General features: G+C 38.7%; 1 protein-coding gene across 2 annotated transcripts in view; it reads left to right on the forward strand.

The window, feature by feature from the left end:
• The window catches only part of LOC103134244 (rho GTPase-activating protein 6-like), a 23,781-nt gene extending 8,508 nt beyond the window's left edge, over positions 1-15,273 (forward strand). For both annotated transcript variants that reach the window (XM_007546404.2, XM_007546405.2), the window contains exons 2-13: positions 4,576-4,735; positions 5,490-5,561; positions 7,055-7,317; positions 7,547-7,742; positions 7,825-7,880; positions 7,974-8,124; positions 8,762-8,910; positions 11,161-11,340; positions 11,908-12,005; positions 12,123-12,385; positions 13,549-13,623; positions 13,721-15,273. In XM_007546404.2, the coding sequence (XP_007546466.1) occupies positions 4,576-4,735; positions 5,490-5,561; positions 7,055-7,317; positions 7,547-7,742; positions 7,825-7,880; positions 7,974-8,124; positions 8,762-8,910; positions 11,161-11,340; positions 11,908-12,005; positions 12,123-12,385; positions 13,549-13,623; positions 13,721-14,274 (2,217 nt within the window). In that variant the 3' untranslated portion in view covers positions 14,275-15,273. The remainder of the gene's footprint in view (positions 1-4,575; positions 4,736-5,489; positions 5,562-7,054; positions 7,318-7,546; positions 7,743-7,824; positions 7,881-7,973; positions 8,125-8,761; positions 8,911-11,160; positions 11,341-11,907; positions 12,006-12,122; positions 12,386-13,548; positions 13,624-13,720) is intronic.
• The last annotated feature ends 2,062 nt before the right edge of the window (positions 15,274-17,335 follow it).

Consider the following 17,335-nt stretch of genomic DNA (forward strand, 5'->3'; position numbering starts at 1 on the left):
ATACAGCAGTCTGTAGGTACTCGTTAAACATTCTGTCAATGTTACCAATAAAAACAGAAAAGACGAGACATGCAGACAAGCCTTGTAAAATGTACTTTGCTGGCAAAAGTTCAAAGCTGGTAAGTAAGAGACGTCTTGAGAACAACTACAAACGTTTTTTACTTCTGAAAGAATGTAAAGAGAGAAACGAATGTCTCTGAAATCTACTACATGATTTCCTGACTTCGGGGATTTTAGACAAAACCGTTAAGAGGATATCAAATGAGCGCTTAAAATTGTCTATATACATACCTATGTTGAATAATTTATTTAGATCTAAAAAGATGAATTATTTTAACAACATGTTTTGGAACAAAGGCTTAAATAAAAATAAGTTATTTCCTGTTCAGAGGGTTTTGATAGAGTGGTATCTTTTTTTTTTACAATGTAGAAGAATAAACATGAGCAGTATGGTATACCTTGGTCTGTAATGTCCCTGTACCATTCTGCATCCACAGTCTCTATGGTAACCAATTGGTGTACTGACCAAGAAGTCGTAGTTTCCACTACTTTCTTGCTTTTAACTCTAGTTGCTATAACATCACTATAAATGGAAAGATGTTTGACCAGCCCTCCAGTATATTTAGCTGGATTTTAAGATGCAGCCATAAATCCTGATGAAACCAAATTTACAGCATGTCATTACTTGCAAACGTCTGTTCATGCTCTGTAAAAACTCTAGATAATTCATCCTGTAACTTGAGATGTGTTGCCCAACTTCCATCCCCAAACAAACTGCATTGTGTGCAACCTAATTCAGCTTGGTCAGCTAGCTACCGCAGAAGCAATCAGTTATGCAGCTTCTCCTTCATATCAAGTCATACTTTCATATATCAACAAGGCTTACCCTAAAAATTAGAACAAAAAAAAAAAAACAGCAACTTGGAGTATGGATTACTAACAGGTGCATCTCAATAACTTAGAATGTTACTGAAAAACTGATTTATTTAACTGATATGATACAAAAAGCAAAACCTACATAGAATCAATACATTCATACTGAAATATTTATTTTTTTGTTAATTTTGAAGAAAATTACGTAAGTGAAATATGAGCTAAACTTCTCTGAAATTTTAGGTGAACTAAAATTATTTTTTTTATAAAGTAATGTATTTAGCGACATTTTAGAGAAAAAAATTTGTAATGGCCAAAATCGGAATTGGCAGATCGTATTTTTTAAAGATCGGTAACTGGTGGTTGGCCAAAAAACTGCAATCGGTACAACCCTAGGATTGTGAACAAAGCACATTCAAGTGTTTGAGGAACTTACAAATGTTACACCCCTTGTGTAAAGGCACTCCTGAACCAGAAACAATATCAAAAGTGTCTTACCTGGGATAAAGGAAAAAAAAATCTGCTGCTCAGTGGTCCAAAGACTTATTTTTTCTATTTCATTTAAAAATCAAAGTCCCAGAATATGTGAAGAAGAGTGGAGAGGCACTAGAGGTCCAATATAAAGTGTTGATTCAGGAACCCACTGTGTTTTATCAAACCCAACATTTCTATTTGGTGTGTAAAATCATCATAATTGCAAAGCAGAGCTTTCTCCTCATAATGTATGTATAGCATTTCACTTTTTAAATGAAAGCAAAGTTATTAATACATTTGGGTTATTGAGAGTGTACTGTTTAATAACACTTGAAGCTATCGGGACAAGTATAGAGCCATATTGCAAAATTTGTTAAACAATGCAAAACAAATCACTGAACTCATTGGATTTTTCCACAGTTGCATCTAATTCTTTCTGCACTTGATGCTTTTCAATACTTTGTTAACGTGCTAACTGGGGCTCCAATAGGTAGATATTTCCACTCTTCTGCCATGTTTTGAAGCTTGTTGTTCTCACATCCTGGAAACCTGGTCTCAACCCCTTTGTGAAATTTTGACTGACTCGATTGCATCTGTCTCTTCATGTAGTTTCAAACTGACATAATGATGTTGACTTCAAGACTCTGTGTGGGCTCAGCAGTGGTTACAGAACTCATTGTTCTCGTCGTTGAAGATATTTCTTTGACAGTGTTTTGGTTGTTGCGACGCAGAAATAGGAACCTGGAGCCAGATACATCCCTGCCACATTTATATTCCTCTTCTCACGATTTGCGTGTATGAGTAAAAAAAACAACAAAAAAAAAACATCTGCTATGGTAGCTCAGTCCTAATGCTCGTTTAAATGGAAGTGAGCTACTTCACCGTAAGCCTTATCCTTATAATGAGTTACTAAGCCTCTTTGGAACATGGCTCAAATGATTGCCTCAATAGATGTGGATCAAAGCACTTTAATCTTCAGCATGAAGATGCTTAAAGCTTGAGAATGTAAAATCTGATTATATGCCCCCTTTAACGCTACTGTGTTAAATCTTCACAATTGCTTTAAAATGCTTTTTGATTCATTAAAATAAAGGATTATTACTGACTTTTCAGAGTGTGCTCTGAACTACCTGCGTCTGAGGCAGATATGTTAAGGATTAGAATTAAAGTGGAACATTAAAGTGTTGTATTAATGAATTCACTGTAAATAATTTAGTTTCTTGCAAAATGTTGCACAACTGTTGACACATATTAAGCAAACGGTTTTACTGTTTTTACAGCTATGGCGCAGTTTGCATTTATCAGACTGAGTGAAACAGCTATCAGCTTCTGCATACCAAGGGCCTCTTGAGTGTGAGATATAGTGCTGCGAAAACAAGTCTTTGCCTCCTTACAGTTCTCTTTTGTCTTTGCTTTTTGACACAGACATGTTTCAGGTGATCAAACCTTATTTTTTTTATACCTGACGAAGACAATTTGTGCAAAGGCTAAAAGCAAACTGTATAGTGGCCTACCTGTTACATTATTATTTATGTATTTTTGTTCGTTTTAACCAGCCACACCTCGGCCTAATTACAGTAAGTGAACCACAGTGACAGCTATCATCCACAAATGGAGAAAACGTGAAACAGGGATGACGTAGGGCCAAAAATACTTGAAAGGTGCACAAACATCTGACCCCAGAGGTCACAAAAGAACCCAGGATGATGTCTAACTCACTGCAGGCCTCACGTGTCTCAGTTAATGTTAGGGTTCATGATTGAACAGTAAGAAACAAAAACGGCAAAAATGGCATTCTTGGTAAAGTTCTAAGAGAAAACTCCAGCTGACCAAACCGAGGAGAAAGGCCAGTCTTATATTTGCCAAAAAAAAAAAAACAACATCTGCAAGACTTTTGGAAACTATTCCCCAGACTGATGAGACAGAAAAGAAACGTTTGAGCAGTTGTGTATCTTGTCACATGTGGCATAAATCTAGCTGAGAAAAAGAACATCATACTTTTGGTGGGAGTACGATGTTCTAGGGGTGCTTTGCTGCTTGGATATGCTTTAAGATCATGATGGGATGAAAATGAGATCTAGATCTCAATGGGGTTTACCTGGTTAAATAAAGGAAAAAAATATATACATACACACTACAGGAATGTTCCATTTATCACAAGCACTTGATGATAATTGTTGCAAGGGTGGCATAACCAGTTATCAGGTTATATCAGCTTATCTCTGTGTGAAATTAATGATTAATGTTAATGATCTGAAACATTTAAAGAACAGCTTAATGTCTTTTTTTTTTTTTACATAATTGCTAAGGCCATGTTGTGACAGTATAATGAGACAGATAATCTGTGAATAGCTTGATCTCCTTCCACCTCCTCCCAGTGCTGCTATTGTTGCCTGAAGAATTACCCGTCTCCCAGGCAGAATCAACCAATCAGAGCCAGGAGGAGCGTCTTATCGCTGTCAATTAACCTTGTGAATGTGCTGTTAAATGTGCTAGTGGTGGAGAAGCAACTCACCGTTACAGAAAAACTGTTTATCTGCTGCGAATAGTGGCCATGCTAACTAACTTTAGCATTCCCGCCAGGCTCTGTTGATGGAGAGAAACTGTAAGGAAGCAGAGTGCAAAAGGGGAAGAGGGAAAGGAGTGAACAGCGCACACATGGCCATGATTGACACCACTAAGGACCGCCTCCTGGCTCTGATTGGTTGTTTCTAGTTGGGACTGGGAGGAGCTTGATTTATTCTTTTCACAATTCCCCCCGTGTATTATAAGCCTGGCGGGCCACCAGGCTTCACTTATACCCCCACCAGGCTAAGCATGTTTTTTTTTTTTTTAAGTCTTTTTAAAATGTTTACATTTTTTAATACTTTATAGTTGGTGTTCAGGTATTAATCTTACAATCTTTTAATAACACATAAGTATAAAGTGATATTTTCAAATTATCTGTCAACTTTAAACACAAAAACATGACAGGCCGATGGATGAATGATTGCCCTAGTGCCCAACCACCAGGCTTAGCAAGTTTTCTGGGGGAAACCTTGCTGTCACAACATAGTGACAGTTTCACAAATATGTAAAACATTTTTTTATATATATATATAAACTTTACATTTTGCAGCTTCAAGTGTGACAAGCCAGCAAAAACAGAAGAATTCTGTTTGGTTGGCAACTTCAACATCAACACTTTGTCTGCTTTATTGAATGAATGATATCTGCATGTCTCTTCAGGGTGACATCACCTGGAATACATCTTTGGGACCCAGCATTTCCCTAAAGCCAGTCCCACTGCAGAGCCTCTCAGAACTGGAGAGGGTCCGCCTTCAGGAAGTTGCCTTCAGGCGACTGATTCGGTGTCACGACCTCGGCTGCCATATCACCATTCCAAAATGTACTTATCTTCCTCACACACTTCACACAAATATTCGCTTCTGCAAACCTCTTTTTGTTTGTTGACATATGTGAACATGCACAGATCCAGTTACTGGAAAACCTGGTAAATATCTGTGTGAAAAGCTGGAAATAAATGTGTCTTTTATTGCAGTAGCTGTAATGTAGTTAATGTAACCTTAGTTTGTCTTTCAAAAGCAGGAGAAAGGCAAATACATGTTTTTGTAGAGCTGGAACCATATTTTCCATTGACTTTATGCTACTGCAATAAAGGATTACTTTCTTATTTGCTGATGTATCTGGAATTCAGGTAGATATGAGGAGTATATGTTTATGTCAGTTAGTTTGCCATGTATAGATCTAGTTCAGGAATGGACACAAATCAATCAAACTGGTCTAATTTCATGTTGGCTCACAGTTTGAATGCATGCCACATAAACTTTAAAAATATACCTAACGCTGCTTCCAAGCTGTCCTCGTCACCGCTCTGAGGTTCAATATGTTGTGCAACTTATTCTTTCTCTCCTTCACCTGGTGAGAGGCAATTAAGTTTTCTAGTTTGCATCGAATCAGCTTCAAGATTGCCTATTAAGAAAAGCTAATCTTATTGAATCACTTGCATTAAAATACTGATTTTATTCACCCGAGTATAGTGCAAAAATGACATTGCCTGGTTGTGTTTAAGAAGGGGATCAGTAGTGAAACAAGCCTGAACAGGAGCTAAATAAACCGGATTTTTGTATTTTCTTTTACAGATGGCCACAAGCACAAGAAGTCTCTTAGGAAGAAGTTGGATTCGTTATCTAAGGAAAAGAGCAGAGACAAAGGTAATGCCGCTCATGACGAATAGTGGTGTTTCTCAAATGTTATCCTGTGAGAAGATTTCACACAAACATCACAGCAGAATGGTATAGCTGTAAATCCCAAAACGAAGTCATTTTCAAGCCTGCGGAGATAAACACAGTTGTATTTTAGATCCGTGGGAGCGTCTTATTAGTTTCTTGGGCCTTGTCAGGCTCTGACATTTTAAAAGCAGCTCTTATCCTTTTTGGCTGAAGCTGTGTACACTCACTCCACCAAACACACTCTCAGCTGTTTATTCGCTCGGAGCTGTGAGTGATCAGAATCTTCCAGTACAGAGGAAGCTGTGATCTTCAACCAGCGTGCTGCCCCGCCCGCCGCAACAATGTGGCAGGAAAGTGATGTTCTCCGTCAGAAAGAGGCAGTCAAGGGAAATAACTAAAACAATCTTAAGTGGAGGCTCATTCGTTGCAGCTTATCCTCCGGCATTCCCAGCCCCCTCTTTCCTCTTTTTCTCCTCAGTCTTTTGTTTACAAAGGCACTTGGGAAAGTATGCACTCACTGAATATTAAGTGCGTGCTCTGCTGTTGCCAGTTCCTCTTTATTTTTAGTAGAATTTATTTAAGATTCTGCTAAAATTTAAATATGTTTCCCTGAAAATTATACAAAGGATAGAGTGCTTTGAAAAATGTACGTAACTCTTAAATCTCTACACATTTTGTCACGTTACAATCACAGTGTATTTTATTGTGATAGACCCACATAAAGTAGGCTGCAGTAGTAACGGAAACGTACACTTTTATATGGATTCCTATATATATGTCTTACATTTGTATTCACCCACCTTCATCCTATACCAATAAAATGGTAAATTGAAGAAAATATAGAAAACTAGCACTGAATCTAGTCCTTAACACACTATTCCCAAGCTGAAATTTGGTGATGGCAGCATCATTATGTGTGGATTCTTTTTCTCTAGGGTTAGAGGGAAGAGCATAAAAAGGTCAGTGGAACGACAAATGGAGATAAACATAGGGCTATTATGGAATTAAACCCATTAAAGGCTGCAAAGGAGAACAACATTAAACATGCAGCTGGACTGGAACCGTAATAGAATGGACCAATCAAAGTCCACATCACAATCCCTACTAAAACATCCCTGGGAAGACTTGAAAATCTTTCACTCCCTTTCCCCCTTTCAGTCTGTGCAAAGCCGTTTGACCCATACCCAAAAGTACTAGAACCTCCAAGTGCAGCAAAATGTAGTTCTTAACTCAGAGCAAATGTAAAAAATTAGAAATCCATCGTTCTTTTCCCCACTTCTGCCTTATTCTGTGTTGGCCTATCCCACACGTTTGTCATAAAGTGCTTTTAAATTCACAGTTGTGTCATAAAAAATATGAACAAGTTGAAGAGGTATGAATGCTTTTATGAGACATTGTGAACTAGACATGACTGAAACTATGTGTGCCAACTTCAGCTTTAATCACTGCGTCTTGCTCTCCCCCTACTCACACAGAGACTTCGCCGCAGGCGTTTGGCATACCGCTGTCGCACGTCATAACCAACGACCGCGTGCACAAGCTCCGGCACGATCACCAGCGGGAGGAGCAGAGCAACACTACCGAACTGATGCTATCCTTCCTTCACCTGTCCTCTGGCTTCAAACGGCCTAACAAGGAGCTCTCCAGCAGCAACTCCTCTCTGAGCTCCACCCCAGAGAGCCATAACGATTCTCCACTCCCCAGCACGCCAGACATAGCCTCACGGACATCCAGGAGGGTAAGCCTTTCTGTCAATAAACCTGACTCACTCATGTAGAACAACAGGGGATCTGTCTGATTACAGCCGCTCTGCAGATTTCGGTGGGAATTCGTGACCTTTTCAGATATCCGCTCTGCATGCAGATGTTGCGGCCTTTAAATGAAGCCAGCGCACATGTTTTCCTGCAGCAACGCTGAGCTGGTTTGCGTTCCATTGACTACATGGTTGTCACTCTTATGACTGACAGGGTGGAGTGTCTGTGGATTGCATCACTGACCTCGATGATAACCAGGCTCGGCTGTTGGAGGCCCTTCAGCTGTCTCTGCCAGATGAGGCAGCCGGGAACAGGAAGAAACCCCGCGACAAAAAGCTCAGCCTTAACCCTATTTACAGACAGGTGCCGAGGATAGTTGATCTCTGCTGCCAACACTTGGAAAAAAATGGTACAAACTTCAGAAGCATCAATCACTTTATGAGCGTATATGAGGTTGTTGCCACTTGTGAAGCATTTGTGTCTTTGTTCAGGCTTGCAGACAGTAGGAATTTTCCGCGTTGGGAGTTCCAAGAAGAGAGTACGACAGGTAACCTTCTGTACTTTGATCAGCTTCCTCGATGTTTAAAAAAAATAAAATAAAAATCCTTTGCAGCACTGATTGTGATGATGTTTCATCTAGCTCCGTGAGGAGTTTGATCAAGGCTGGGAAGTGCACCTAAGCGATGAGCACTGCGTCCACGACGTCGCTGCTTTGTTGAAGAAGTTCCTCAGAGACCTGCCTGACCCGCTGCTGACAAGAGAACTGTACACAGCTTTCATCCACACAATGCGTGAGGAGCACACAGACACATGCAGTCTCGATGAAAAGTTTGCATTTACTCACCATGGGCATGGATGCTGTGTAAATTTGGGACACTTAAAGATGTGATATAAATGTTTGTTTGTTTTTTTTTGTTTTTTAAAGTGGAACGGTAGTTCAGTTCGAATTAGTTTATTGCAAACATTACTGTAAAATTAAAGAGTAAAAAAAATTTACTGCCAGATCTATATAGTCAAGGAATTACTTAAATAAAACTTTTCTAACAGTTTTAATGAGGACAGTTCTTAAATATCAAGTCAATTACACAATAATCTTGTTAATATCTACATAAACATGTACACGTTATGTATGTATTTGTGCGATGTTTAATTTTGAACCGTTGTGAATTTGAGAAAATCCACAATTAATTCAGTCGCGCACTGACTATTTATTTTTTAAAAATCTCTAAGTTATTTGATCATTTCTTCTTGGAAAAAGAACTGTGAATGAAATGTGTCTACGGGCCACAATTTATATAACATTCATGCCAATGGTTGGTGTCGGCAAGTTTTTCACCGGCTTTGTACACTATTTTGATGTAAATGTTTGCATGAACTTTTTGATTATGTTTTTAACTGACTAAAGTTGATGCACTTGTGTTTCTGCAGTGCTGGATTATTCCAAACAACAGCGTGCCATCCAGCTCCTCATATTTCTGCTTCCTCCCTCTAATAGCGACACGCTGCAGCGCATCCTCAGCTTATTGTCCACTGTGTCCTCACATGCTGAAGACAGCCTGGACACAGAAAGACGAAAGGTAAAAAAAAAAAAAAAATCTCCCCCTTTTTTGGATGAGTTGAATAAAGCAGAATTTGCTTTGTATAACTCATGGGACGTTTATATATAATTTCCCAGATTGTTTACATTACTCATCACTTTGATGTTAATTACACATTTGCTTTATTGCTTAGACACAAAAGCAAAAGCCAAATACATAGAACCTCCCCACCCCCAACATGATTAGCCAAAAGAGGGTAATTTGCATCCTCCTAAACAGACTGTTCCCCAGATTTAATGCGATGAATGCCAGCAGCCAGCAGAGGGCAGTTGGACAGATGTGCCTTGCATCTGCAGCCTCTAATTTGAAGAGATTACTGTGCCAAAACGGCAGCGCCGTTATGCATGTTAATCGATTACAATTATCTTCATCAAATGATTCATGAACACTCTCTCCATGAAGCACCATGAGCACACAGACACCAGGCTTCTGTGAACATCCCTCCATTATGGCCTAATTTGTTTTTTCTCCTGTTATAAAGCCCAGTACCTGTGAGCATGTGTGAGATTAGGAGGAGGCATATTAGGAACACTTAGCATCTATTTATTTTCATTTTGCCTCTGTGCACTGATTAGATTTTGTGTAATTTTTAGGTAATTACCTTGAGATGGGTAATGTGTTGGACTGAGAATAATACAGGGCTACATTTTAATTTGTGTCGGACTAAACGCGCTGAGCTAATGGCGCAAAGAATTTATTTCTCTGATTATATTCTACACCCTTACTTTTTTTTTGCTTTTTGTTGTTTTTCCTTATTGATATGAAATGACATTATTCTGGTAAAGTTTTTAGGGGGATGTATTTTCAAAATAAAAAGATCCATTATTAATGCTGGCCAGCTCGTGGCTCACTTTTACGACAGATAATGAAAACTTCGACAAAGAAGCTGCCAGAACATGGATGGTTTCAAGTTCTAGATGGAGAGGTCTGCTGGGGGGGGGGTCATCAAGACAGCAGCGCACTCCATGCTATTCTTGATGAGTCGAAGCCTTCTCTGCCTGTTTGAACAAGCACAAAACCTTCCTGGTGAGATTGTTGTGACAGCATTTTTGCATACTTGGTGCTGCATTGAGCAACAGCCTGCCTGATAGCAACAGGGGTGGCTTGTCCATAATTCATGGTTTGCATACCCCTGTCAGACGAATTCGAGCAGGACCGTGAAACCCAGGATATCATGCCACTGGCAGCCCTGTAAGCACACTTATCTATTGTAAGGCTTTTGCTAGGAGTGTTATCTACGACCTCAGCAAGCAGATGAAAATATTTAAAAAATAATTTAAAAAGACATGCTTATGCCTCTTGCTGATAAGAGATTGGTATGCACTGAACTCTCCATGAAGAAGCGCACACTCCTCCGAATTGCACGTAGAGGGAAATTACTGACAGATTTAGGGGAGTTGTGTGTTCTTCAAGCTGCGTCTTAAATGTGAAATGTATTTTCCTGCTGTTGAAGTGAAGACTTGACATTGCCTTTAGCCACAAAAAAGAACAGAGGACTATGTGAAGAAGGGAAAAGCAGAACTCTGAAAATAACTTCAAGTTTCAGACCGTCAGCCTGATGATCAGAAAAAGATAGACAAGTTGGATTTTTTTTATGCATGGCTCATTCTGACTCAAGTCACTATATGTGGATAGAGAAACGGGCCATCCATACTGAAAACCTCATCACTTGCATCCTTCTATACTGGTGAACAGTTGATGAAAACACAGATGGTGCTTCGTTCTTCACAGTAAGATGGAAAGTGACAGTGGAGCTGCAGAAACCTCCAATGTGTGCAGAGAAATTTTGCAAATTGTCATAATTGCCTTCGCCGTGAAATTATGGCTGAAGATCCTGGAGACTTTGTAGAACATTTTTTATCTTGTTTGAAGGGAGCCAGGTGTTCACATTTCCAGTCTTTCCCAAGAAAGGGCACCGTAATTTCCGGACTTTAAGCTGCTTCTTCTTTCGAGCTCTTTGAAAATTGCAATACGGCTGATATTCAGCTTTTTTTACAAACAGGTTTCAAAAAGGCGAGACTACTGTGTGAATAAGATGACAACACAAGCCGAAGAGACAAACGTATTATTGAGACCAACAATGAAACGAAATGACTGTAATGTCCACAGAAACAGACCTTGAACAGAATCATTGACCTAATAAGTTTTTTTGTTGTTGTTGTTTCATTTTTTAGTAGATTTATTTGTAAAAAAAAAAAAAAGAAAATTCTATCATTGTTTTTCGTTTAGGTTCCAGGAAACAAGATGACGTCACGCAATTTAGCCACAATCCTTGGTCCCAACTTGTTGCACAAGCAAAAGAGCTCAGACAAAGAGTTTTCTGTCCAGAGTTTTGCGCATGCAGAGGAGAGTTCAGCCATCATCAGTGTTGTCCAAAGGATGATCGATGCTTATGATATGCTGTTTATGGTAAGTGGAGCACAGGGGCATTTAAAGCAGCCAAAGATAAGGTGGAGTTCAAGACAAACCAAGTCACAGATACGTCTTGTTTTTTGAGCCATTGTTGGGCTTAACAGAGTGAAGCCACGTAAAGGAAATGTAAACATCGACTTAATAAACCAAGAGAAGGTTTTATAGGTGCTTGTAAAACAAAGCTACATCACTAAAGTAAGTTTGTTTTTAGTCCAGAACCTTGTAAAATGAGCTTTTATCTACGCTCAATTTCAAGAAATGAGAAGCCAGATACTGGAAGCACTCCAATATCTGGCTTCATCTTCTTACGTTTTTGCTTTTTACAGGAATTAAGTCCTGCTCTTTGAAAAGAACTCACAGAACTCTCTCTTTTATGTAATAAAACAATCTGTACTGCTATATAAAAATTAGAAAATTAAAACTAGTGATGTAAAAGACAATAATGTGTACTATGAAATAAATCTTTGCTCTTCATAATACGACTTTCTTTACTGCTACGGAATATGTATTTGATATCGATTATTTATAAGACGGTGAAACAAACTGGACTTTTGCTTTACCCAGGTTCCTGCAGATCTTCAGAATGAGGTGCTGATTAGCTTGCTTGAAACGGATTCTGATGTTGTCGAATATCTGCTGCGAAGAAGGGCCTCTCAGTGCTCGTAAGTTTCCAGTAGTTCCCCTCTTTACGTGATTTGTCTGCTAGGCCGCTGATCGTTTTTGTACGTTATTGAGATCCCGTGATTTATTTATTTTTTTCTCTTCTGTTTTCTTCGCAGGGAGTCAGGCATTCTGAGGCCAGAAGATTCATTTTCTCTGACAGAGAGTTGCATGTCTAGTGACTCCCTCAAAGCGTCCAGCGGAGAGGTGTCTCCTTATGACAATAACTCTCCTGTGCTGTCAGATCGACTGCTACTTAAGGACACAGAGCACAGCAGTTTGAACTCAGACAGAGATCCCATACGCCCCAGGCAGTACAAACTAAGTGACCGTTCCAAAGATGGATCAGGAAGCGATTCGCCAATCCTCTCTGCTGACAAAGGTGAACAAAATGTATTTTATGACATGGTTGTACTTTAGAAGTAGTTTGACTCACTCACACCCTGACACCCAAATTGGCACAAGAGGCAATGCAACAGAGATTTTTGGAACTGACCCACTGACTTGTCTTTCTGACAACCAGGAGAACAGAAACCTGTGGGATGAATAAGATTAAAACTCAGAGACATAAAGATAACACATTTTAAAAGCTTAGGATAATTTATGATTCTCTTACGTTTAGGAAAACTTTGAATGTCCAATAAAAATTAAGACAAGAGGAGTAATAGCTATCAAGTGGGTTCATGTACTGTCTGAGGACAGCGATGCGCCATTTCACGCAAACTCTTTTTGTAAATTTGTCACAGTAGATCCCAATAATAATAATGTATTTTGGGGGGAGCGAGGGGGGGGGAGGGATTTAAGTGGTAGACCAATGCAAAATGGAGAGATAAAGTTGTGAAGAAGTTTGAAGTTAGGTAAAGAAAAAAATAAAATAAAACAATATTGATCGCTTTAAAAGTCCCACTGCATGTTGTTCAATCATTTAAACAAAGGAGGCAATTGTAAACCTACTTTTTTTTCTTCATAAGGGACAAGAAAACTGGTACAAGTTTATGAAAAGATTAATGGCCTGTGCATGTGCAAAGCTGATACATTAAACAAAGAAGATTATCAGTCGTAACTCCAGGAGATCAATGAAATTTTCACTCTGCATGGTGTATGTTGGGATACACACATGCAATACTTTTAGGATTTTTATTTGTCAAGTATTTTGATAGCCGTGTATCATTTTCCTTTGACATCTATGTAATGCCATTTGCTGCTCTGTTACATAAAATCCCAAAAAAACAGACAAAATGTGACTTTACAAACAGTGAAAAAGTTCAAAGGGTATGTATATATAGCTTCTTTAGACATTCTCCAGGTTCAATCCAGTGGGATTTCTTTTCCCCCTACTTTGTTATAATATAAACATTTCTAACTTTCCAGCTGTTACTGGAGCTAAAAATAATTCATCACAGAACTGGAACAATGCACGTGCCAAAAGCACGCAGAAACCAGCCTAAAACAATCACGACTTTATTTATGTCATATTTCCTGCTCCTATAACCATGCATTAAAGCAGACAGTATAATCTTTTTTTTTTTTTCCTGCTTCTCTCAGATGCCTCGGCTGATTGTTTCTGGGACACCTGGCATGAGCTCTTTGGGAAGGATTTTATTAGCCATCACATTACTGGTAACAAAATTATCTCCGTTTTATCATTTCTTTAATGCTCGCTCCAGACGGCCTTGGGATGTGGAATAAATGCAAAATGTTAAACGATTCCCAACAGGCTCCCTTGGAGATACCTCAGAATGTGACTCGTATGGATCGTCGGAGGGATTGAGCAGTCACCAAGGCAACAACAAGCTGCCCGTCGGAGCGACACAAACATCATTGGGCGTTTTGGAGAACAGGCCACACCTCCCAGTGACTTGCAGCAGCAGTGGTCCTCATGACCACAGAGAGCAGAGGCAGCCAGAATCATCGTTGCATCAGTCACTGAGCAGCCAATCAGGGGCTGTTACCCCAGACAGCTCAGTACAAAGGACAGGACGCCCTACATGTCCGTTATTTATGGACAGAACAGAGGTTTTGTCTCCTTGTCTGTGTGCTGGATCGGTTCGGGAGACTTCAGTTGCTCCCTGCCCAGTCTCTGTTTTCAACCGTCAGGCCGACGCCCAGACGTCGCTGCTCCCCCAGCAGAACCCGCCCGCCCTTCAGACTGTAGGTCCAACAGAGAGGAAAACGGGCTCTGACTGCTCAAACCTACAGACAGAAAAGTGGCACGTCTGGCAGATGATGTCAAGTAAAAATCCAGAAACCTTCCCAGAAAGTTTGGTGTGACTCTCATTTCAGCAACATTAGACTATCTTATGAATGTTTATTTATACGTTGTTTAAAAATAAATAAATCAGCCTAACTTTTTTATATTGTTGTATTTTCAATTTTTAGAACTTTTAGACTGTTTGCTTGAAGGATGCTTTTTTACATTGTTTTTCTTTTTTTTCTATTAATATTATTATTATTATTTTATTGTGTTATAATGTTTTATAGAATTATTTAATACAAAGAAATTTTTCGCAACCCGACCATGAAAAATATGTACACTTTAATGCCATCAATACAATGCTGTGAAAAACTATGTGTCCCTTCTAAGAATTATTTTGTTTTTCTTTTTTTTTTCTGGTCACATTTAAATCCCCCTATATTGTTAACCAATTTTATATCAGACAAAGATGACCTGAGTGAATATAAAAAGCAATTTTCAAATTATTTTATTTCCTGTGAGAAAAGAAATAGCTGTCCAAACAAACTATTATTTTAATTATTGGTCCTTTGGGTAAAAAAAGAAAGTAGTCGGTCCTCTGACCACATTTTGTAGTTCAGTCCCACGGAGAAACCATGGAAAGTTGGTGAAACTTCCAAAGACTGTCCTGCCAGTTACTCTAAAAGCACACCAAGAGCTAATCAAGAGGCCACAAAAGAACCAAGAACGTCCAATCATTGCATCAGCCCGATGTCCAGACATTGCTGCATTGCACGGCTCCCCTGCCTTGGTTAAGCTCATTGTTTATTATTTAACAATAAGAACGAGACTTGGCAAAAATTCCACCCAAATGACATTTTCATGTTAAAAGCCACTTCTGACCTACAATAACACAAAAGCCCATCCCCCCCAAACCCCCCCCCCCCCAATTTCTAAGACTACTAACATTAATATAAGCATAAAGGTGGTAATGTGAAAGTCTGGGGTTACTTTGCCACTTCAGGCTGAGAAGACTTGCATGAAATGGTGGATCCAAGTGCAGTTATCCACAGCCCACCAGCAAATCTGCCCAGATTAAAAAACAAAAAAAGAATTAATGTTTAGAAGGGCTTAGTCAAAGTGCGACCTGATTGAAATACTCTACAATATTGCTGAATTAAAAAAAAATAAAAATAAAACATTATGCAAACAATGGAGAGACTTCCAGATCACCTAATGGTAGTTGCTGCCACCAAAGTTGGAATAGCCAGTTATCAGTTTTGTACAATGATTATTTTTTCAGATAGAGCCAGTTATTTGCATAGTTTTCTTTTAATAAATAAAATCTCCATGCTGAAAATTGCGTGTTATCTTCTCATTTTATCTCTGTCAGATGTTAAAATGTGTTTTATAGTGGAAAACATTTAAGTGTGAAAACAAGCGAAAAGGGAAGAAATCTGTGAAAGAGGAAAACAAGTTTTCACAGCAACGTGCACCTGAATGTCTTATTATGCTGAATGCAATAATACCACAATGTACTTTGGCTACGATTTTTGCTACAGTCACAATAGTGGAAATGGTGCAATCTGTGTATGTTTGTGTGTTCCAGGAAATTAAAGCTGGAGTGTCATCTTGTAAACGTGTCATTTCGCTTCCCTGTTACATTTCAACTCTTTTTCATGCCTCACACTCCCCACTTCTCACCGTGTTTCACCTAAAATCAAAAGTTATATTACATATACCAGATATATTTTTACATCATTAGTTTATTTTAAGTGTTTCATGAAAAGCGGTTATCAATTCATATGACAGAAAAAGTGCATTTTGTTTTGTCAAATATATATTTTTTCTTACACCCTTCATCTGTACCTTTCTTGTTTATATTATAGATGAAATATGGAACCAAATATCATTCAGACGCCCACAAAATCAACTTTAAATTGTGTTTTGTCTTTGAACTACACACGTTTGTCACTGTCATTGAAGTAATTCAGTATGTACTTTTTTTTTTTTTTAAATCTAGTCCAAGCTTGATTTTTTTTTTCTTCTCTTCTTTGCTGAATCCTTTATCCTGCCCCTGGAGACAGTGACAGGTTTGCATTTGTCAGGCAACCAACACCACACAGCGATGTGACCTTTGTTTAGATGGGCAGACAGGTAGGTGTCACTCTGTGTTCACACAGTGTCACTCATCGTCGATAAATCTCCCGAATCTCGGCTCAGGGATGGTCACCATGGTTTTTACTTAGGAAAACACCAACCAGCTTTATCAAAGCATCACGTCTATTGATTGTGTGGTGTGCACATGGATACACTCTCTTCACAAAATATGTCAGATACTACTAACAAGTGTGCATTTTCTTGAGTTAACTGGCATTTAAACAAAATTAAACCCGCTTAGTGGCTTTAAATGCTTTATTGGCTTTAGTGGCTGCGTACCTTCCTCTTTATTTTGGCATCACAGCTGCCTTGTTTTTGGCATCTTGCAGATCAGTTAGAAATACTCTTATCTTTCATAAACCTTGGAAAACAAAACTTTTCTCCAAGGATGTCTTTGGTAGGGTTAGACTTTGTTATGCATAAAATAATGGGATAGCAAGAAAGAAAATCAATCAAATGTCTTTTATCTTGCTGAGGAGGAATTTTGACAAGTCGTGCCACAACATCTCAGTTGAGTTGGTCAGCCACACCTGGGGAAGTTCAACAATTGTTTTTTTTTTGTTTTTTTTTTTTTAATTATTAATTTTGATTTCAATGTAGTTTGTGGGATTGCCAAATAATTCTAGACTGATAGATGTTAGTGACTGTGTTGTTTGTTCTTCAGATTCTGTTTTTTGTTTTTTTAGATCTTCATGTTGTCAGACAGGTTCTATTTAAAGTTTTATTAAAGTGATTTCTTGATAATATATTAATCAGAATAGGGGGAAAAAACAGTTCCTTATTATAATTAAGTGCGTTTTAACGAGGGGGTCTTGTATCCTTTCCTGTCATGTACAACATTGCAATGATAACTACCAAATGTGGCCATAGGGGGGCAGCATAAGACCACGAACGCGTTTTCATTTAATCTGTCATTAGTAAGCAAACACTGTGGCTCTGTTCATTGAGCTTCAACAGTTTATTGAATATTGAATAGAGTTTAATTTCTCTTCACACTCA

This window comes from Poecilia formosa, unplaced genomic scaffold, assembly GCF_000485575.1.
Source record: "Poecilia formosa unplaced genomic scaffold, Poecilia_formosa-5.1.2 Scaffold16, whole genome shotgun sequence".
Taxonomy (NCBI): Eukaryota; Metazoa; Chordata; class Actinopteri; order Cyprinodontiformes; family Poeciliidae; genus Poecilia; species Poecilia formosa.